Source organism: Narcine bancroftii, chromosome 8, assembly GCF_036971445.1.
Source record: "Narcine bancroftii isolate sNarBan1 chromosome 8, sNarBan1.hap1, whole genome shotgun sequence".
NCBI lineage: Eukaryota > Metazoa > Chordata > Chondrichthyes > Torpediniformes > Narcinidae > Narcine > Narcine bancroftii.
This window is the reverse complement of record NC_091476.1, coordinates 29011272-29034159: the sequence shown is the minus strand read 5'-3', so window position 1 is coordinate 29034159 and position 22888 is coordinate 29011272. Positions and strand designations below refer to the sequence as shown.

The window sequence follows — 22888 nt, the reverse complement described above, 5'->3', positions numbered from 1 at the left end:
TCAATATTTTGACCTGTGCAGAAAATATTGAGGTGGAAATAATTTACTGTGCAAAACTGAGTGCAGTCCTGGAAATAATTTTGTTTGAATTATAAAAAGTTCAGGAAGTGAAAGAGGGTTTCAGAATAGTTTCCCAGATCCAAGGAAAGCACTTGGAGGGACATGAATTAACAAGTGAGAGAGGAAATGAACAAACACTGGAGGAGCAACTACAATTTATATTTCAGTGAGAGGATGTTCTTGTTTAGTTTTGGCAGGCTCTTAACATGCCCCCAGAATATACCTTTAAAATTCCCAGCTGAGGGATCCTGGAATGCCCCAGATTTAAGAGTCAACAACTGATCACTGTTATATGTCAGAAGATCCAGAAATCAATTTAGGGTTAAATAACATTGCAAATAAATCCTTTTTTGCAACAATAAAATTAAACCTATATTCATTCAACCCTTAAATTTTTGTGTGATATTAAACAAATGATTCCAGAAGGCAGGCAATGTATAGCCAACAAAAGGAGTGACATCATGTATTTCCATAATGACTCTTTTGACCTTACAGGAAATAAGCTTGTGTTTAGCAGACTTGACCTGACTAGGTATTTTCCAGAAATATCCTGAATGGGCATAAAGTAAATTGCATTTGTCAGTGGGGTTATTTTAATAAACTATCTAGACAGTGAACAGGTGCTAAACACTGATAGAGTTTTATCTTGCAGCAATATAAATGTCAAAGCTGCTAATGTCCATATTCTGAAAGTGGCAGCATGTTATAGGAATGCACATGATCTATAATACTGTGGAGAATCTTAAGTTAAGAAAAATTCAGCCTATGGCTTTTTAAATTGATCCCTTCATTAAATGTATTTTCTATGGTGGCCAGTGTGACTGTATTATTTAATGGAAGCATTCTTATAATTGATCTAAGGACATCCTTTTTCAAAATACTGTCTGAAAGAGAAATGTGCCCAATGTAGGCAACAATTATCAACAATCCAGCTGAACGCCTACCTTGTGATTTCACATTCTTGCATTGACAACGTGTCCAATTGCATTTATCACAATTAAATATATTTCATTCGAAGAGTCCTTTCATGTAAAATTATTTATGGACAAGAACATGGCAGCAATTTTCTTTACTCTAAAAACCCACAAAAATGAATTGGATTGATGAGAAATTAATCTGTTTTTAACAATTAAGCGAGTAATACTGCCCATTTGTCTGGGACTCCTCCTGTTTTATTCTCAGCAATGGCTGAGAGATCTGAAAGTACCAGGTGACCCACTGATGGAACCTTTATCAGGATGACTCTAGTATGTGACACTGGGGTGTTGGTCAAAATTTTACTCTTGGAATCTGTACGGATGTTTAAATCTAATTTGTCTTCATACGCACTGCTCATCAAGCCAAGGTGACATAAATTTAGACATAATATTGCTCCACTGATTCAGTTGCTTTTGCCAGAGGATGATTTAAGTCTTAGAATGAACAAAGTTGCACTTCAGACTGTGGTATAAACAGTGCAATAAGTCCATGCCCAATATCATGAACTCTCTTTCTCTGACTATAAGAGGCGCTTTAGGCAATTTCTGCCGATAGCGAATCTTTCTGCCTTACAGCAGACGGAAACAAATTCTGTGTGCCCTACTGCATTGTTTTTTATTACTTGACAATAAAGGAATCTTGAATGATCAAGTTTGAAAATCAGGTGAGAACAAATAAACCCCCTGCAATGGGTCATTGTTGAGTTTTATTCATTTGACCATTTTCACAGAAGGTGAAGAAAGGACATAAAACCAAATTGCAGCTAAACGTCTTCTATTTAATTCAATCAAAAATGGAAGCAAAACAAACTCGCATCAACCAATCCCTAACACACCAATGAAGTGGGTCTGCATTGTGGAATGAATATCATGCCTCTGGAGACCATTTAAATATGAGACTAGGCAACTATTTTAATGCCTTGTTATTTTAAGGCATGACTAGTTTAGGCATTATACTCAAGCATGTAACTAAACAAACCTATTATCAGTCAGTGAGCTAATGAGTCAATATGCATTTTGTTACTCAAGCCCTACAAGTATCGCCTCATTAGGTAACCACTATCCTGTGGAAGCCGGTTTTAAATCTGATAAGTAACTATATCATTTGCTAAATAAATCAAGTGACTAATGGTATGACATTAAACCAAGCAATGAAAGCTTAACGATTAAAGTAATCATATATGTGTGAACACTTGAAACTATCCGTCTGTACAGGAAGAAAATGTGTCAAGTCTATTTATTCCAATCCATTTTCTCTGATAAGGATATGCAGAAAAAGTAAATAGCTACAGTATTTGCTTATGGGATGTAGCTATTGATAAGACATTACTTTTTTCATATAATGGGTTGCCATCTTGTTAAGTATGGGGGACAATGAATTAAGTTTTACCTTTATTGTCCTGACTTCTATATCAGGCATCATCTAACAAACCAACACAAGGCTAACAAGATGATTTACTTAATACTGCAAATATATAGAGTAGAATGTTTGGCAGGAATGTCAAGATTTAACATGAAATCAAATGAAGCATAACTGTTCAACAGAACAGGAAGACTAGACTTTGATTCCAAGATGGATTGTCTGACTAAAGAAAGAACTGTTTATTTTTTCCTCAGTGGGGTAGCTAACAATGTAAAGGTTCTCATGCCAGATTTAGCTTTCTAATGGGTAAAGATCTTACCCAATTATGATAGTCGTTAAAGAGGTTACTTTCCATTGCAGATGGTAGGGACTTTATTTTTATATTTCTACCTCCAAAGATCCAGTCCTAATTGTGACAAAGTTATGAAGGGTATGGTGACTGAATTAACTTTTTGTTCCTAAAAAGCTCTCTGCCAAAGCTTTGCACCATTGCCTCCTGTCTTTACAGGAAATCTTTTCAATATTGGGAAATGTATTGAATAGTGTGATTTGATGTCATGCTTTCAATGAGTTTAAACTAAATCGATGACATCTAGTTTTTAGAAACTTGTAACTGTCATGCCATGCCAGAAGTGGCCAGCTATCAGCTGTCAAATAACTTGGTATTTTAATCAGATTTGCTTCAGAAATTGTTCCAAGTTCAAATTTATTGTCAGGGTACACACATGACATCACATACAACCCTGAGATTCTTTAACTTGAAGCCAGGCAGAATTTCTACTTATTGGTAACTGTAAACTGTACTCAAGAAAAAAATAAACATACACAAAAGAGAGAAATGTAGAACTGTGCAATACAGAAAGAAAGAAGAAACGTCTGCAGTATTACAATGTGCTATAACGGTAACATTGACATGATTTTCGGAACTGTGTGCACAGACTTCCTGTTGGAGGACTGGCAAGATGGTTTGGCATAAAAAGGATGGCGAATTAGATGTTTCTTCATATCCTCCTGGTGGACATATCAAATTGGCATTCAAGAGAGGTTCACAAGTGTCTCATGCCAGGCACAGGTCCAGGCAACATTTTTTTTTGAAACTCACATTCCACCTCAACTAATCCCCATGCCATTTGCTCTGTGATTGGTAAGGGATTGCTTAAGGTGGTATGTGAATGGAAAGAGAAGGCTGAGAACCACTGCTCTAGACCCAATTTTGTCTGAAATATTTTGATTGAGAAAAATTGTCATTGGTCCATTTCCTTTGGAGTTATGAAACCGTGCACATAACGAGTCAATTAGGTACAATTAAAACAGTGGTGTTCAAACCTTTTTCTTTCCATTCACATACCACCGTAAGCAATCCCTTACTAATCACAGAGCACTTATGGCATAGGGAATACTCAAGATGAAATGTGACTTTTTAAAAAAAGGTTGCCCACCCTGAGTTCCATCATCCAGGGCCAACCGTGAGAAACAAAAACAATAGGACCACGATGGAGATGAAAAGCCAACAATTGTTTTGAGGAAGGTGGTTTTTCTGCTTCCTTTTGAGCCAATTCTGCCACAGAATATAATGCAAGATGATCAGCACACAGCTCCATTACATTTGGTGAAAAAGGAGCAGCTAACTTTTGACATGAAAAGCATAGGCCGTACACAACAACGACTTGCTTCGGCTGAATACACTGACAATGATCTGCATTGCTTGGATGCTGGAGGACTCGTTCTTGGATATAAGAAGGGAAACTTCATCCACACCACTTTTCACTATTCCTTGCATCCCAGCTGTTTTATAGCAGAGATGAGTATATTACTAACCAGTTTCAATTAGGACAGATGCATCTAATATGTGGGGGGGGGGGGGGGGGGGGCTGTTAGAACAGTTTAAAATGATTATGACTTTCTATCAGCATTTTGAAGCTTATCCAGCAGTTCCTTGTCCATCATTTCCCACTCAACCTTCACCATTATTGAGGAACATGGCAACTCAAAGATTTAACTGTCTACCTTTTAAAACATTTGTACTGATTTAAGAGACCAGAAACATTATCAACAGTTTGTAGCTACTCCTTTCAGGGAAGGCCCAACAGTTGTTTTTGTAGATAAGCTGTTCAGTTAGCATACCTGGATTTAAAATCAAGTTTGCAGTCTGCAAATTTCAAATCAAAACCATTAATACAAGAAGCATTCTTTTTTTGCAAATTTAAACCTTCTGTATTCATTCCTATTATTCTCAGGTAATGTCAGGCCACATCTGGCTATGGAACAGCCTTTAGGCAAAAAATAGCATTCAACAGTTTTGATACTGATCATGAATAGAAAAAAAATGCTGATTACCAATTATTTTTAGGTGGAAATTGCAGTGGTTTCAGTCTTACCTTGATAACAGAAGCTCCTGCTCTGGATAGGGGACTGTGCATTTGGGCTGCCACTGCCATATTAGCTATGGTGCTGAGGTGACTCATCTGGCTCATTGCCATGGTAACCGATGCAGGAGGTAGGCTGACGGGGATGAGGGGGTGGGGCATCATCATGAATGGCAACTCGAGTCCTTTTACATTAAAAGAAACAGAAAAAGAAGTTGTAATGTTTTTTTTCTTTTCTGCTTTAGTGTGACCATTTGTCTTATATCTGTGGCTGTGCTTGTGGTGGTACGTCACTGGCCTATTGCAGGGGGAAACCTCTGTACCTGCAGGAGTGTAAGGGGTCAGGACAACATCTGGCCGGCTGTCAATCAGTCGGCCTGAATGGATCAAGCCCCACCCGGTCGGGTGTCAATCACCCTCCGGGATATAAACCTGTGCTGGCCTCCCGAGGCCTCACTCAGCGGTGCTGTAGCCACAGCCAGCCCGGCTCTGTGGAAGTTTTTGTGGATTAAAGCCTGTTGTACAGTCTTTATCTTTGTGTGTGTCTGATTCTGGCTAACAGTGCACCACAGTGCTCTATCATTATATCTCTGTTTTAACATTTTGTGGTTATTGAAATGGAATCAGCAAAGATGTTTTTATTTGATGTCTGCAATAGAACTATTGATGGTCATATGAGGAGCACCGTTTTAATCACTTTTCTAACTGGTATCTAATAACTGAAGATTCTGAGAGCAGTTGTTACCTTTTTTTTATTAAATAATTTCAGTTTTATTTGTTTAGTGCCAAAATGAATGACAAGCTTTGTGCGAGAATCTGCCAACTTGTGAGTAAATGCCTCCATTTGGGTTTCTTCCTTACTGTGGTTGGCACCAATAAGCTTGATGATAATACTGCCTCATTTTAAACCAAAGCAACACACAATTCACAAATGGAAAAAAATTGTAGATTTCTTTACACGGATGATGTTTGGCAGCAAAGTTTGGGATCTCATCCTTTACTGAACTTCTTTTAAATTTCACCCACAGAAGACCAGTTTCTAATCCTGAAGGTTCAAAGTTTGTGCATATTCAGGGAGGTAGGTTAGAAAATACAGGAATGGTTTACTGCATTGGACTAAATTGAGTAATAATATTGGTTATTGGTCCATGGATCAACATGTACAGAACTAAACATTTTCTGGCTGCCAAAAAGACTGCCTCCTAGTCAAGTTTTCTGGACACAGGTATTAAAGGGTTAGAAATATGAACCACCATGTGTTGTATGGACACCTTTTAAAATCAGAACTACATCTGGGGGATCAAGGAGATTGTTTTCATGCCCAGAGTATGTGCCTCATTGCACACTGGGGGAGGATTAGAAATGGTGACAGTCACTGAGGCTCGCTATGTGATTTTATTTGATCAACAAGCAAATGCAGTTTCTTTTCCAACGCCACCAGTTCACCTGAACAGCTCTCCCAAAGCTGTGGGTGACTCTTATGCAGGTCAGTGAACAAGACTTGGTTTTCAGACGGGCCACTTCAACCTACTATGATAAGGCCAATAGGCAATACCAAGAAATCTTGGACCCTGCACTGGCATGTATTATGCCTTGGAAGACAACCAGCATTTGAGCAATTCCCTTAACAAAGAAACATATGCAATACTGCTTCACCAAAACAACACAGATAAGAAAAAATGTTGTAATTAAAGAGCAAATTATAAATTTAAAACACTTTTTACTTTAAATTAAAATTTGTTAGCATTTCTTCACAATTCCGTTATCCAAGGGATAGTGGTAATAATCTTAACAACAACTTGGTTGGATCAAGAATTACTTCCCAACTAGTTCTCTGAGAACTTAAAGATGATTGTAAAGGAACACACAGATTGTCCTAGGTGTGGCAGCAAGGGCTTTTTGGAATGGGCACATGCCATCCCAAATGCTGCTTTTCAAACTTTGAATTGCTATGGGCCAAGGATTCCCACAGATCGTTCTGGATGTTACACTTTTTCAAACATCCTCTAATATTTCCCTGTGTGCACATAGAGCTATGATAGAACTCAGAAAAAAAGCATACGTTTTGGGAGTTGGCACATGAATGACATAGCCTATCCAATGGAGACAAGTGAGTACAATTAAGATCTTAGGGCGGCACGCTTAGCGTAGCGGTTAACGCAATGCTGTTGCAGCACCAGTGAGCGGGACAAGAGTTTGGATCCCACGCTGCCTGGAAGGAGTTTGTACTTCTCCTCGTGTCTGCGTGGGTTTCCTCCAGGTGCTCCGGTTTCCTCCCACCCTTCAAAACATTCTGGGGCTTGTAGGTCAATTGGGTGTAAGTGGGCGGCACTGTCTCATGGGCCGAAAGGCCTGTTACTGTGCTGTATATCTAAAATTTTTAAATAATATAATACTGAGGATGCTGACCTAGTAGAGGACACTGATGTTCACTTATTCTGGGGATTTCATGGGTAGTCAATTCTCTTTAGAATATAGAAAGAGCAGCAGCTTCTCCGTTTCAAGCGATGATGCATTTAACTGTAGAAGACGGTTACTTAAAGTGTTTTAGATTACACATGTTTAAGTAGTCAAGTTATTTTAACTGATCCATAGTCTGTTGCCACTGACATTTGACTTGTACCCTATTATATCATCCTTCTGAGGGATGTTGGCAATCTAATATTTTGTACTGGGACTCATGCAGGAATGATCACAATAATATTTCATATGTAAAGGGCGCACAGCCAAGTACCATTTGAAACAGACTGCAAACACCATATCACACTTTTTATTTTTCTATGACCACTGGATCATAAATTAAAAGCAGTGTCTGTAATTCAACAAGGAATGGTGCAACAGCCACACTGTACAAGGTTAATTATAAGAGTGAAATTGTTTCTGTTGTTGAAGTTTAATTAGATTTAGACTTAGAAAAAGACCATTATTTACGGCAACTAAGACTAAAATGGGGGTTCCCTTCCTTTGATTTCAAAGTACCGATTGGATGCCACAGTGTATAAACTCCAACACAGACAGTAGCAACTGCTCACTATTCCCATGTCAGGCCCTTGCCCAAAGCTGACGTCAGTAATTTTGTAGGAGCTGAGAGCTTGTGCAAATGGCCACACATCTGAGACACCCACCAGCAGAAAATGCCAAACCTTACAGATAATTCTTCATGCTCTTGTGATTCAAAACTGTCAGAACGAGAATTGAAAATAATTCCTCTGGGAGACAACTTTCTGTTTTTGATTGCTGGGACTTCCATGCAACCCAGAATTGCACTTGCACATGTACCACTGATGATACTCTTAACATGACAATTAGTTGATTATTTTACCATGGAATGTAAACCTATCAAGTTTAACCTCTGATACCACTACCACAAAGAACGGAGGACCTTTCTCGGTATTGGGCTGATATTGGGCCCATGAGAAACTTATCTGAGGGGATTCCTTGAATAATGAAACACTGCCTCACTCACCCACGAACACTACGTCAATCAAAATCAGTTGTGGACACAATATGAACCTGGTAGACCAGTTATTGCAGCTTTGGGTTTACTATATTGCCAATCTATGAGAAGAAGTGAAAATTGAGCACTTAACTATGAAGCTCAGCTCAGAGGATCGAGAAAATATTTATGATTCAAGGGCTTTCTACCAACAGCAGCTGTATTAGTACCTGAAAAAGGTAGCTAATGGGGTGACAGGAGATAATGCCCAAGGACTGACTTACCATCCATGTAAAGTCAAGGATGATTGGCTGCTGCAGATCTGAATAATTATTGAAAAAGCCTTAGAGTATAATTTTGGTGCTAAATATGAATTTATGCAAAACATTACATTTGGAAGGTCAATAGGGCAGAGACGTTGTAGAAAATCTTAAATCATAACACAATAATCTCTTAAATCAGTTGATGGATCAGAACAGGCCAGCATTCAAGACTTGATGGATAACTTAACAAACCTTAATTCTTTTCATCTTTAATTAGTTTGGGCAAGTGCAATCTTGATGCGGTGATTTTTAGAAGCATGTCATTAATTTATTTTCCAATCTAGGATCCTTTCTTCTCCCCTGTCCAAACTACTTTTTTTTTTGTAAACCATTCCCTGATCAACTGTGATTTTAAGCTTTCCAAAACAACGTGATGAAAGTAATTTTTTTCAAGTAATACAAAGAGATTTTTAGATACGTTTCTATGGTTCGTGATCAAAGATATTGTGGTAGCTCTAATATGGAAAGAAGTACTACAATTCAGGGCAACATTTTTAAGTGTTAACAGAGGTCAAATTCAATCATTTTGCCCATAGTAATATCCAGTATAGAGAGAGAGTGCATGTTGGTGCATGGCATATATAAATCATAATGTGAAATTGTATTTGTATATCTCTGTAAGTAGAACATTTACAAAAAGGAATCAAATAATAATTTAATGCACCAGATTTTGTTTATGACACAAGTTGTATCAAGTTCCCAAGCAGATTGAATGGGTGTTACAGTAATTGCTGTGACTGAGGGACTCCTGTGTTCTTAAGTCACTATAAATCCTCTCAACCCAGCAGATCAGGGAATATCTTGGGAGCTTTGTTGAAAGAGAAGCTTTAAAATCAGTGGCTGTGATTGTTGCAAAAGAGATAGCTACAAGAATGATCTCTCTTCCATTTGTACTTATGAGATGACCCAGTGTCTAATATTATTGAAATGCACTGAAAAGACAATCTATTCAACTTGGGTGGCAGGTTATCATAGCGGTTAGTACATCTTTACAGTGCCAGCGATCGTGAGTTAAAATCCCATGCTGTCTGTAAGGAGTTTGTACATTTTCCGTGTGTCTGCGTGGGTTTTCCCCAGGGGCTCTGGTTTCCTTCCACCATTCGAAACGTACCAGGGGTGCAGGTTATTTGCGTATAAATTGGGTGGCACAGACTCGTGGGCCGAATTTGCCTGTTACTGTGCTGTATGTCTAAATTTAAGTTTCTGGTATTACATGGAGGAAAATCCATACCACCTTGTGATCATTTCTTCATTTTCTCTCTTCACTACCCATTCCCTCTTTTATGATGCCGGCCTATATTTCAGAGGTATATAATGTTGCAGATTTTTTTTTTCAAGCGGATATGGTTTCCAACAATGGTTGTTTGCTTTTGGAAATCTGGAGTTCACTATTTTCGTATTTTAGGGCACTGAGTTCCTAACCTTGCGGCAGTCATCCAACGCCATTACACACGTGCAAACACCAGCAAGTCCTTGCAGGCCTATAAAAAAATTGCATGCAAACTATGCTTACTGTTGGCTATAAGGTGATTCTGCTGGATTGGGCTAAGCGGGTGTGTGGCTGCAAGATTGTGTTGACCAGACAGTGTGGCATGGTTGACTACGTGCTGTGACCCTGTGGTAGTGGGTGACTGGAGTTTCTCTTTGTCCCACGAAGATTCACATCCACCTGAAGTGCATGAACAAATGGATCATAAATTAGGTAATTAAACACAACTGGAGAATACATGCTTCCTTTTCTTGGCAGATTGAGCAATGAGTTCAATGAATACAGCTGAGACAATGCATGGATATGAAACAAAGAGAGAGTAAAATAATACTTTTAAGTTTCAAAATTTCTGTGGGCTATCATAACATCCCCTGTCTATAGTGTAGTATTTTATTAGCGCAGTGATTCCAGAACTTGTACAAACAGGCAACATGACACCAACAGCAAGTAGACTTTAAAAGAATTTACTCATGTGTGGAAAAACTTAAATGAGCTTTTCGTCTATTTGTTATTGACTGCTGAGACACTGATGCAAATATATATTTGCTTCTTAAAGTGTAATTTTATCATTGAACACAATTGCACATTTACTCAAAAGTTTGGTGTTTTCACTAACCATCAGTCAATTAACATGTACATGATACAAGGCTGGGGAATTGTTGAAGGCAAATAAAAGTATTTGAAGTTGGTTCTGTGTAAGTTTTAAGGAATTTGTTATTTTTATTAAAAGTTGAGTTTTGTCAAAGAAAATGTATTTCTGCCACAGGAAGAAAATGACAAATAGGAACACGTTGTGAGCATGTACCTGATGATCTAGCAGTATATCATAATCAGAGACGTTATCACCAATGCATCAGTTCTCTGGGTGTTTTATCTAAATCCATATTTGCTTCATCACAACAAATTTCTCCTTTTAAACATTAATATTTTGAATATTTTTGTTGGCTAACTTTATGAAGTAACCTGTGAAGTTCTCTGAAATGATAGCAATCAATTGAAACATAATATGACCTTTGACATATACCGGATGATTGTGATGCCAATATTTTGGTACAGTGCCAAAAGGACAGCAAGATATTCTTTCTAATTATGTATATTCCTGCTCTTATTAAATCTCTCATCGAAAATAGTTATATCCACTCCATGAAAATCAAGTTATTTTAAATATTTGTGACATAGATTTTTCTCTGTGATGTCTAATGCTATCTATTCTCCAAGCATTAACAGAATGGAAAACTTGTATTTTTTTCCAAATTGTTTCCAATAAAAATTACAGAAAAGAATATTGACAATAGGAAATAATTGAAAATATCTCAGCAAGAAACCTGGCCATCACAAAATATAATTTATGTGAATAGCATTACAATAGCTAGAACACCAAAGCAGGTACTACAATAAATAATGGCATATTGTTTAATATTCATCAGGATTTTTCAACTATTCACATTTTTATGATAGACTAGACTTGTAAATATACAGGATCAAAGAAATGTCTTCAACCGTGTGATATAATTTGTATAAAATGCTCCAAACAATTTTTTTTTAAATTTTGCAATGTTCTTCCAATTATTTAAGTGTTAAAATGATCTATCTATTCAGATGTTTGAACACAGTGTACTGGTGATATTCAGTACAGTAGTCATGTTGGAAATTAATATTTTTATTGCATACTGGTGCATCATGTTTAAAATGAGAACACATTAAATTGGTAATAGAGAAATCTTAAAATCAATGTGCTTGAGATTGCTCATTATGCAGACAGAGATTTGAGGGTAAACAAGCAGGTGGTGTTTTTCATTACAGATTTGAAGACTGATTATTTTCAATGATAATATGAATTAAATTTCTTCTCTGTAGAGTTCTGACTATTACATAAGGGAACATTCTTAATAGGCAGAGAGCGCCTACAGCAACACTAATGGCTTTGGTAAATACCTGAGGCAAATGTGCTGTCACCTTGACATCCATAATTCACTGGATGCTTGCAGTCTGATATTGTTGTACTGTATTAATTATAACCTTCTAACCTTAAGGAACAATAGACTGCCTTTCATTGATTTAGGTTTTAAGTTAGACCAAATCTGAAACTGGACAACTCTGTCAGACTTGCACCACAGTGCAGAGTTAATATTTAAGATTTATTAGTGCTTCTTTTAAGCTTTCTGCTGTTGACGAGTTACGTAAAGAGTTTCATTCAAGACACCGGGTAACATGGAGGAATAGAATCAAACGCTGTTGAAAAGCTATTTTTCAGAGTGATTAATAATAATGGTGGGAAAATCCTGACAATGAATAGACAAGTGTATATTTTGATGGTGGAAGTTTCAAACTTCTGTGGATTGGGTCAGTTTGAATGTCTTTCTCATCCTCATCTTGCTTGTCATGTTTTATGACACATAGGTCCTGCAAATTGTGCCTGCTCAGAATTAAGAAAGCCACAATTTGTGAATGGGAAGATGCACTGGCCAATAAGCAATCCATCTCTATTAGTATGTTTTTAACATGCTTTATCTTCATTCCTTTGGTAAAATCAAAATTCGCACTTTGTCATAATTTCAAATGAATGTCCATACCTTCTACAAACAAATAGTGACGTACGCTTAAGTGGTGGAGAAACCCAGCAGGCCACTTTTATTCTTAGCATCCATGGGAAGTAAAAGTCAGTCGATGTTTCACCCCTGAGTCCTTCATCGGGTATCAGTTTCTCCAGCATGTATAGCATGAGACCCCAACATCTGCAGATTTTCTTGTTCATCTCCATTTGCCTTGTATTTAAACGTAGTGGCCACAATGCAATCAACAGAAACATTTCTAAATGTAGGACCATTTAGATACCGCTGATAATTCGCACTAGAAAATCAACGTGGCAGATCAGGCCTCACATTCATCTCTGTGTGATCCCCATGGCCATAAGTAGTAGCCTAGTCTCTAGAAGCGAAACCTGAGCATCTGCCTCCATTGCCACCATTATGGCTCTGATATTCAAGATATTTAAAAGGTTTAGAAGGACATCATAATATATATTATACATTTTGAATTTTAAAAAGTTACCATACATTAAACAAATGATCAAAATGTAAAGAAAACACAAAACTTAACGTGAACTTTTTATTTAAATGAAAGTCGGCAATCCCATTCAAATGACAGTATGCTAGCATGGGTGAAATAAACCTGAGAAGCCAGATGCTGAATGACCACTATACTCTGGTTCCAAGTCCAGCGGCAGGAATGCGAGATCTCTTAACCTCTGCACATCTTCAACTTCTGTTCAGTTAATGACATGCTGCAAGTAGGGTGGACAGTTGGCATTTCTCTAGGGATCCATCTTTCTTCAAAATGACTGACTGTGATGAGCATATGATCCCTTTTATTAGGCACAGATGTGAGCACGGGTTGTAAATCTGGCTCCTGAAAGAGACCGAGGAGGGCCTTGCTTATGTCCTTCACAGTTCAGCTTGCAGCAAAACTTCATCCTACTGGAAATAAAGGCATCACCTCAACTGCTGTGGCTCTCAGCAACATAGATCAAAATAAATTGAAACTTCAGAACCCAGAAAAGAAAATCTAAAGCAACAGGGCTAAATATTTATGAAGCATTTTTCTTAAATAATTACATAGATTATATTGTGATATTTAATGGTCTGCATGAATGCATTACAAAGGTGGAAGAATTTGATTTTTCACCAGGGTGGAATAGCTAAGCCAATTGAAAGGAAACCTGCTTTTCAAAACTATTCCTCAGATGAAAGAAAGTTTATATTTTTGCCTTTATTCTGCATTTCTTTGTACTTAAACACTTGATCTTTTCTAGTATCTATTAACTTAGAAAAGGACTTGAGAGCTCTGGGAATTCATTTCGATCTTCGATCCAAGAAAATTGTGTAGCTTCTGTGAGAATATCTTGCATTGTACAAGTTCAAATTTATTGTCAGAATACATACATCAAATCCAACCCTGAGATTCTTTTTCCTACGGGCCAGGCAGGATTTCTACTGAACGGCATCTGTGAACTGTACTCAACAAAAAGTAACAGACACAATAAGGGAGACATGTAAACAAAGAAGGAAATGTAAACAAACTGTGCAATACAAAAAAAAATCAGTAATAAATAGTGTGCAAACTAAGAGTCTGTAAATGAGTCTCTGATTGAGTTTATTGTTTAGAAGTCTGATGGTGGAGGAACATGAACCCTTCCTGAACCTGGTTGTATGACTCTTGTGGCATCTATACCTATTTTCTAATGGCAGCAGCGAGAACAGACGATGTCCTGGGTTGTGTGGATCCTTGATGTTTGCTGCTACACTTTGGAGGCAGCGATCCATGTCGATTTTCTCGTTGGTAGGGAGAGATTTGCCGATGATGAACTGGGATGTGTCCACTCAGAGGTATTAGTACCCCCATACTAGACCATGATGCGGCTGGGCAGCACACTTTCCATTACACATCTGTAGAAGTTTGTCATGGTTTCCGATGTCATATCAAACCTATGCAAACTCCTGAGGAAGTAGAGGCACTGATGTGGTTTCTTCACAATGACATTTGTATGTTAGATCCAGGAAAGGTTCTCCAAGATAATGACTCACAGGAATTTAAATTTGCTCACCCTCTCCACGTTTGATGTCCCAGGGATCAATGGGTCATTTAGCTCTAGTTTCCCTTTCCTAAAGTCTACAATCAGCTCCTTGGTCTCGGTGACACCATTGTGGTATCATCAGTAAATTGTGGCATCTTCATACTAAGCCACACAGTCGAAGGTGTAAAGTGAATAGAGTAGGGGGCAAAGTACACACCCCTGTGGTGCTCTAGTGTTGATAGGGATTGTAGGGGAAATGTTCTTGCCAATCCTCACTGATTGGGGTCTGGAGATAAGGACAGTCAGGATCCAGTTAAACAGTGAGGTATTGAGGTTCACCCTTGATTTCAGAAAAAATTAAATTTAGACTTACACATCCTTCTGGTACACAAGCCCATGCTGTCCAATTATACCTAATTGACCTATACCCCAGATACGTTTTGGAGGAAACTGGAGCTCCCCAGGAAAACCCAAGCAGATGTAGGAAGAACAGACAAACTCCTTAAAGACAGCATGGGATTTGATCCCCAGTCTCGATCGCTGGCACTGTAACAGTTAACTGATGTGCTAACCATGCCACTGTTTCTAGCTCATAAGATCTTTTTGAAGATCTTTTTGAAATAATACGAATTGTCAGTGGTCTTACCATTTCAAACAATTGATGGATTTGAGCTTCGGACCCACCTGTACTGTTCTTTTTTTTTTCTCATTAATAACTGATACATCTTTGTTCCTTGCCTAAATGCCTGAGTCTTGGTTCATGGATACCAGTCATCAATCTCTGCTTTACCTGGACTTAGCATTTTGAACCTATTAGCACATCTAACCATAAATCCAGAGCATTATTAAATCCAATTGATCAGCTAGATGAGCATGGTTCTGCAAAGCAAATTGATTGCGATGTTGTAACCAATGGGAAGTCAATTCATCCTAGACCTCACAACACACAATTGAACAGTTGAAGATATGATCCATAAAGAGATGGAGATGCACATCTTGGATGTTATAGAATTTCACATGAATTCAGGTTTCCAGATAGAGGCGGCTATGTTTTGTTATTGTCTGTATGATGACGTAGGGTATAAGGGTTTAATATCATCTGTATCAGTACAGCATGAAGACAAATCAAAATTCTTACTTGCTACAGCCAGAATCAGAATTTATTGTCCTGGAATTTGGTGTTTTGCAGCAGAAACAATAGTGCCAGACAGGTACATATGATATACCAACAATAATAGTAGACATTAAATTTCCACGATATTCCATGGGAGCAGAAAAAGAGATATTAAACACAAAAGATAGATAAATATTCACATTTGAAGTTAGTATAAAAACAAAATGATGTTTCAAGAGTGTGGACAGATCTTTTGGTGGTCCCCAAATAGTTTATGGTGAGGGTAACGTGGAAAGGTTTAAAAGCCTGAAAGGTTAGGAACTGTCAGTGAAGAAATTTGACAGCATTGGTTAAATCTGAATCAGTTTACACCGAGCTTTTGAGGAGTAATGTCTTTGATAATTCTAAACAAAGATGGAAATTTCATTTAGATCCATTAGGTTTACAACTTGATTAGTTGGAGGAAGTACAGGAAATCTTCAATTTGTTTTGTTTCCTGATTACCACCAGCCTTTATTTGATTTGAGGTTTTGGATTATCAGCATTTCGGGAAGATGCCCCCAACAAGCCATCAGGGTGTTTTTGAATTGTATGCATTCCCAATTCATTCACAGTCTGAAATTAAACTTTAGATTGAAGGGACGGGATAATGGTTACATGAGAAAATGAGATGGTACAATTTTCTACCATTTAACTGCCTAGTCCTTGATTTCCATCCTTTGATGTAAAGATGTGTGTTAGCTACCTCTCGCCTGCAATTGATGGCAAGTGCTGGGGTTTGGTCTCCTGTTTTCATTCCTTCTTGCAAAAGCCTTAATTCAAAGTTCAAATTTATTGTCTGAGTACATACATGACATCATATACAACCCTGAGATTCATCAGCTGCAATGTGCTACAGGCTCAACAGCCTGTATTTACCCTGCCAAGACCCATAAGAATTTACCATGCTTCAATGAAATTGCATCTCTGTCTTCCAGAGTAACTATAAATCTGTAGGGTCCGTTAAATTGAGCAGAGGGTTCCGACTGATCTCTCCATTTATCGCCCAATAGTTTTGTCAGAAAAGTCACTTTAAAGTGGTGCTGCATGAGAGGGAGGGGCATTCTGTCATAGTGGACACATTCTCCTGACCAACACATTTGTTTGTGCATAATATTCTAAATAGATAGAGGCCTAGGGTTTAGTCCTTAAAAGTGAACTGAGGATAGGCCTTGGGGATGGAATGGGATCCAGGAGAAAATGTTGGACATGCAATTGGATCATTGAGCAGCGTGGACCTGAGGGAAATCATTAAAGGGAGAAATGAGGGCCAAACGTTGAAGAAAATACTTAAAAGTAAGGACTAAACAAAAGATAAAAGACACCCCTATTTTCACAACAGCAGCAAAGATAAGCTTGGTTCCCATAATCTAACGATGAAGCAGGCCTGAAACAGAATTTTGCTTGCAATATGTCAGGTCAGGTTACTGAAAATATATCAAATTAATGGAATTAGTCCACATGTGTGGAAAAGACTTGATCAGGGATCAATTTCAGATTATAAATAAAAATACAATGTTTTGGACCAAAGAATTGTGCTATTTCTTTCAAAGAATATCTCTATTTCCTGATGGTGGTCTGCTTCAAATGACAAACTTCAACAATGTAGTCCCAAGAGATAATAAGCCTCAATCAGATCAAGGCCAAGGCATGTCAAAGCCATGAACCAAAGTTTCAAACCACACACAAAGGGAAGAATTTGTCAACTATCTTGTTGTGTTGAGATGGTCCAAAAAGTATTTGAATTTTGTGCTCTTTCCTTCAGAATACATTCTGTTTGTCACTGCATTCAAAACTTTAATGAAAACATAAACACTGGAATTGCCCAGGAAGTTGGGCATCCATGGAGAGAGGTACAGAGGTGACAGCTCAGATTAATAAACGTTCATCAAAATAAGATGACTGAAAGTTCATCCATCTGAAATGGTACCTTCATTTTCTCTCCAGAAGTTGCTCGAGCACTTCTTGGTTTTCCTATTTTCATTTCAACATTTGCAGTTTTCTGCATTGAAAACTTTAATGATAATATGGCTTTTATCAATTCCCACTGCTCTTGGTATTCTCTGAACCATTGGAATTATACACCTACAGTGAATGGAGATGGATTATCAAGTCACGATGATTGCATTTGAAGCCAAGGGTGTTGAGTGTATGTTCAAAGTCAGTATTTCTCGAATAATCTTAACTGTAGTTCATTGGTTATGTCACAATCTAACTATTGATAGTAGTAATAATTAATGTTCCAGTCTGGATTATGCTGATATAAGAGATTCAAACTGATAAAAGCACTCAGCTGTACCTCATGCTCTAATCAGCTTTTCTGACAACCGTTCTAGCATAAAGCACACTAAGGTGGTCATTATAACCATATTTGACCATCAGTCAAATGTGTGATATTATCATAATACTCAGCATTTAAATTATTAATATCAGAAATGAATATTTAAATCCATACCTGTATTTCCAAACATTTAATCTCGTGAATCTAATTGCAAGGTGTCCTATAATTATCACTAAAAGGACAGTGTGACTTGATAATGTGCACCTGATGTTATACAGTATCCAAGAACAAGCAGACTTAAACAACACTATATTTGATTTGAAACAAAAACTGCACATCAGAATTGGGAATTAGTGGCAAACCAGATCCGGATGGTAAGAATGGATACGTGAATAGATTGGCATAGAGCCTGTCACATCCCTTTTGCATCTGAAGGATGCATTTCCAGCTCTCCGCCATTAATCATACTGCCTCTCTTCTCTCCCTTCAATGGATTGTGCTGCTTGACATCCACATTGGTGCATATTTTATACTAAGGGTAAAGATAAAATATTTGCTCTTCAGGGAAAAAAATTATCCAAAGCACCCAAATGGAGGAAAATCTTACAATCTCAGTTGAAACAAGGGCTCACAGCATGAGTTAAAGTAGCTTTAGTGTTTGTGGCAGAGTTTCTGCATTAAAAGTGCTTTTTAAACGGCGAGCGGGTATCCAAGACATTGAATTTTGTTGGTTTCTACCTGTTTTTTGTTGGTAAAATGTATGTGTGACTGAACTGTAAAATCTGTTTCAAATAGGATAAATATTGTTTATGAAATTTTTTTTTGAAAATTTTATTTATATTTTTACAGAGTTGTATTAACCAAGTGTTAAAGGGAAACAATCCTCCCCTTTGTTTGCCGAGTCCTCCCTTTACCCTTCCCCCCCCACCCCATCATTCACCCTCTCTCCCATTCAACCCAAGCAAAAACATAAAAATCAATGATAAGAAAGAGTAACACGAATACATGAAATATTTTGCCATTTTTAAATTGTTGCGAATTTTGACTGCTGTTCACGTACCGTGTAGAAGTCAAAGTGAGTGAAAGAAATTGTGGATATTGGCACTCTTTCTGTCCAAACTTCTACATGAGATTATTGACACAGATACATGAAGCATATGGGTATGATGAGTTCATTGAATTATGTTATTTTGGAGAAACAAGGGGCCATATTTTGTGGCAAAAATTTTCAGGCTAATAATCCTCAACATTATTCATATATTAAATGGTAAAACAAATTCAAGCAAGGAATAAATGTAAAAATTGTGACAAATATGCTAACTTTGAAGTCCCAATTATCATTAATTTTATGAAAACAACTTAGTGCCTGATATAACTCGTCACTGAATATCATAAGGTTACTGCAGGTGCCTGAAGACACAAACTAAACTTATCATAATTAAGGCTAATATTGCTAGTGCAGATATATTTTAAAGAGCCATGTTTGAATGGCTCTCAGCCTCTCTAATTGTGAAACAAATGACATCATACTTCATGAAATTTGTTGTTTTGCTGCAGTATCACAGTGAAAAATTACTATAAATTATATTTTTCAACATGAAATAAGTTTGTGCAAAAGAAGAAAAAAAGTGAGATGGTGTCTGTAGTTCAATGTCCATTCAGAAATTTCATGGCAGAGAGGAAGACACTGTTTTTGTACCGTTGGATGTTCGTCTTCATGGTCCTGTACCTCCTTGCTGACGCCAGCAATGTCAAGAGGACATGGCCTGGGTGGTGAGGATCCTTGACGATATAGGCTGCTTTCTGGAGACACCGCCTTTTGTGGATGTCCTTAATGGAGTGAAGCCCATGATGTCATTGGCCAAGTTGGCAATTCTTTTCCTGTCCTGTGCATTGCCACTTCCATACCAGACAGTGATGAAACCAGTCAGAACACCTGTAGGTGTTCACAAAACACCTGTAGAAATTTGCAAGAGTCGTTGGTGACAAACAAATCTCTTCAAACTGCTGAGGCAGAATAGTCGTAGGTGAGCCTTCTTCATGACTGCATCAACATGAAAGCCCCAGGATTGATCTTCAGAGATGAAATTTGAAGTTCTTTTCTTTTCCTTTCCACTGCTAATTCGATGAGGACTGGTTTGTGTTCTCCTGGTTTCCCCTTTCAGAAGTCCACAGTCAGTTCCTTAGTTTTGTTAACATTAAGTGCAAGGTTGTTGTTGTGATACCACTCAATAAGCTGATCTATTTCACTCCTGTACGCTTCCTCATTGCCATCTGTGATTCTGCCGACAACCGTGGTGTCATTGGCAAATTTGTAGATGGCATTTAAATTGTGCCTTGCCAATTAGTGGGCTAAGCATGCATCCTTGAGGTGTGCATGTGTTGCTTGTCAGTTAGCAACTGTTTCTGATTCACACTGACTGAGGTGTTCCGGTGAGGAAGTCAAGGATCCAGTTACAAAGGGAGGTGCAGAAGCTTATTGACCAGTACTGAGGGGATGATGGTGTTGAAAGCTAAGCTATAAGTGATGAAAAGCAACCTGATGTAAGTGTTGCTGTAGTCTAGCTGATCCATGGTTGAGCGGAGAACCAGTAAGCGATTGTGGGGGGTAGGCAAATTGCAGTGAGTCTAGGTCTTAACTTTAAGTATGAGTTTATTCTGGCCATGACTAACTATTCAAAGCATTTCATCACAGTAGGTTTGAGGGCAACTTGGCCAATGGTCATTGAGGCCTCTCATTCTACTCTTCTTGGGCACCAGGATGATTGATACCTTTCTGAAGCAAGTGGGAACCTCTGACTGCAGCTAGTTGGTTGCCAGGTACTCCATCAGGACTGACGCCTTGTCCACCCTCTTGAAAGATGTTCTGATATTGAACTCAGGGACAAATATCACTGCGTCACTAGCTTCTGCATTTATTCTCATCAATACCATTGAATTCACCGTTTCGAAGTGAGCCTAAAAGCTCATCAGATAGTGAACCATCTGATCCATTTATGATGTTCGGTTTCACTTTGCAGGCCTGCAATCCCTGCCATAGCTGGCAGGTACCTGATTCAGTTCCTAACTTCATTCGGGATTGCCACTTTGCTGCTAAGATAGCCCTCCATTGGTCATAGCCCTCCATTGCTAAGATAGCCCTCCAATTCCACTTGTATTTTGCATACCAAGCCAAAGTTTTTTTTGGCATCGAAGGTAAGCGAGATACAATAAAGTCTTGCTCAACAGAATTGGCTATAGTCAGCAAATTACCACCAAGGCTCTGACACAAACATTGTCCTGCTTGGTGGTGGGGGGGGACTTTCTGTAGAGGTTTGCATCACCGGTCTTAAGCGCCACTGACCTCGTCCTCAGCAGGTTGCAAATTCTTTGATTCATCCAGGTGGAGTCCAATTAATTTAGATTGTGAAATAAGGTGCTTTATTTTTTTTTTATGCAATTGAAAATGTATGAAGTAAAACAGCAAAACCAGGTAAGCCAATATATTCAATCTGTCATTCTGAACTGAGATGCTGGTGGTTAAATCCCATCCTTAAACATTTTATACCCTAATACCCTTCCAAGGTGATAAAACAACTCCTAATCAGGTCCTCCAGCTGCTGGCTTAATTACTTTTCCCTTCTGAACAGCCCTCTTGACTGTGGTCTCGACCCCACACACTGCTCTCCTTCACTGCAGAATTATGTTACATCATCAGTGGTGCCTGAGTTTCCATTTGTAGGTTCACCACCAAAATGGTCATTGGAAGAACACAGAATGACACGTACCTAACCTGTAAATCGCTCCATCAACCTAATATTTTATTTACCTCTCTATATTTTTTTTGCAACTAATTTGACATTGAATTCACTTAAATTCACCCTTCTCGGTGCTTCATCTGTTTATTTCCCAGTCCTTGTACCTTACAGGTCAATGAGATAACCTGTTTATTTCTCTTTTTCCCCTTAAATCCCTGATGCCAAGTTTAATTTTGCTGCATTGCTTTTCAGCTTGCTTTACAAGCAACTGTGGGTCATTTTTTTTTAAACTAAAGGGCGCAAAGGCAACTGGAAGCAATGGTCGGCAACATTACATACTCTACTCGAAGCAAATCTGACTCAGTATATCATTTAAAGTAAATATCCAAGGTTGTAAAACATTGAAGTCTGCAAACACAGTGGTTGAAGTAAAAATGCAATGCTGGAGAAACTCTATGTAGCAAATCTATGTGCTTTGTGTAGCAACAATAAAGATACATAATGAGACAGAGGTAGAGGGAGACAGTTTACTAGGATCTTGCCAGGGCTTCAGAAGTTGAGTTACAGGGAAAGATTAAGCAGGTTAGGACTTTATTCCTCCAAATAAAGAAGCTCTGCAACAAAGCATATGGGATGGAGATTGTAAACCTGGCTGAATGGTGCACCAACAACAACCTTGTATTCAATGCTACCAAAACTAAGGAGCTGATTGTTGACTTCAGAAAGGAAAGTCAGATCAGTGGGGGAATCAAAGGTGGAGAGGGTAAACAAATTTAGGTTCTTGGCAAAACCAAGATCTGGATATCTTTATCAATGCATCAAAAAATTTCAACCTGAACATCACGTGACGGTGAGCGGGAGGTTTGAGCTAGTGGAGTTGTTCTAGTGAACCGGTGCAGACTTGAAAGGCCGACATGGCCTGTTTCCGCTCCATAAATGGTTATATGGAACGTTTCAGGCTTGAGCTCTTTATCAAGGTATGAAAAATTGTCAGCAGGGGCGTGTACAAAATGGTGGTGGGGGGAAGGGGGTAGGAGCACCTGCGCTCTGTCCACATCAGCTATAGGGATCTCCTAATGGCCATCCACTTCAATTCTGTGCCCCATCCCATATACTATCCCAACAAGACC

General features: G+C 38.3%; 1 protein-coding gene across 5 annotated transcripts in view; it reads right to left on the bottom strand.

Annotated features, from left to right (window-relative positions):
• Nucleotides 1-22888, bottom strand: part of dacha (dachshund a) — a 404574-nt gene that overhangs the window by 91590 nt on the left and 290096 nt on the right. For 3 of the 5 annotated variants that reach the window (XM_069893410.1, XM_069893411.1, XM_069893414.1), the window contains 2 exons: nucleotides 10039-10194; nucleotides 4779-4951 (listed from right to left, as the gene is read on the bottom strand). In XM_069893410.1, the coding sequence (XP_069749511.1) occupies nucleotides 4779-4951; nucleotides 10039-10194 (329 nt within the window). The remainder of the gene's footprint in view (nucleotides 1-4778; nucleotides 4952-10038; nucleotides 10195-22888) is intronic. The other 2 variants (XM_069893412.1, XM_069893413.1) reach the window with 1 other exon arrangement.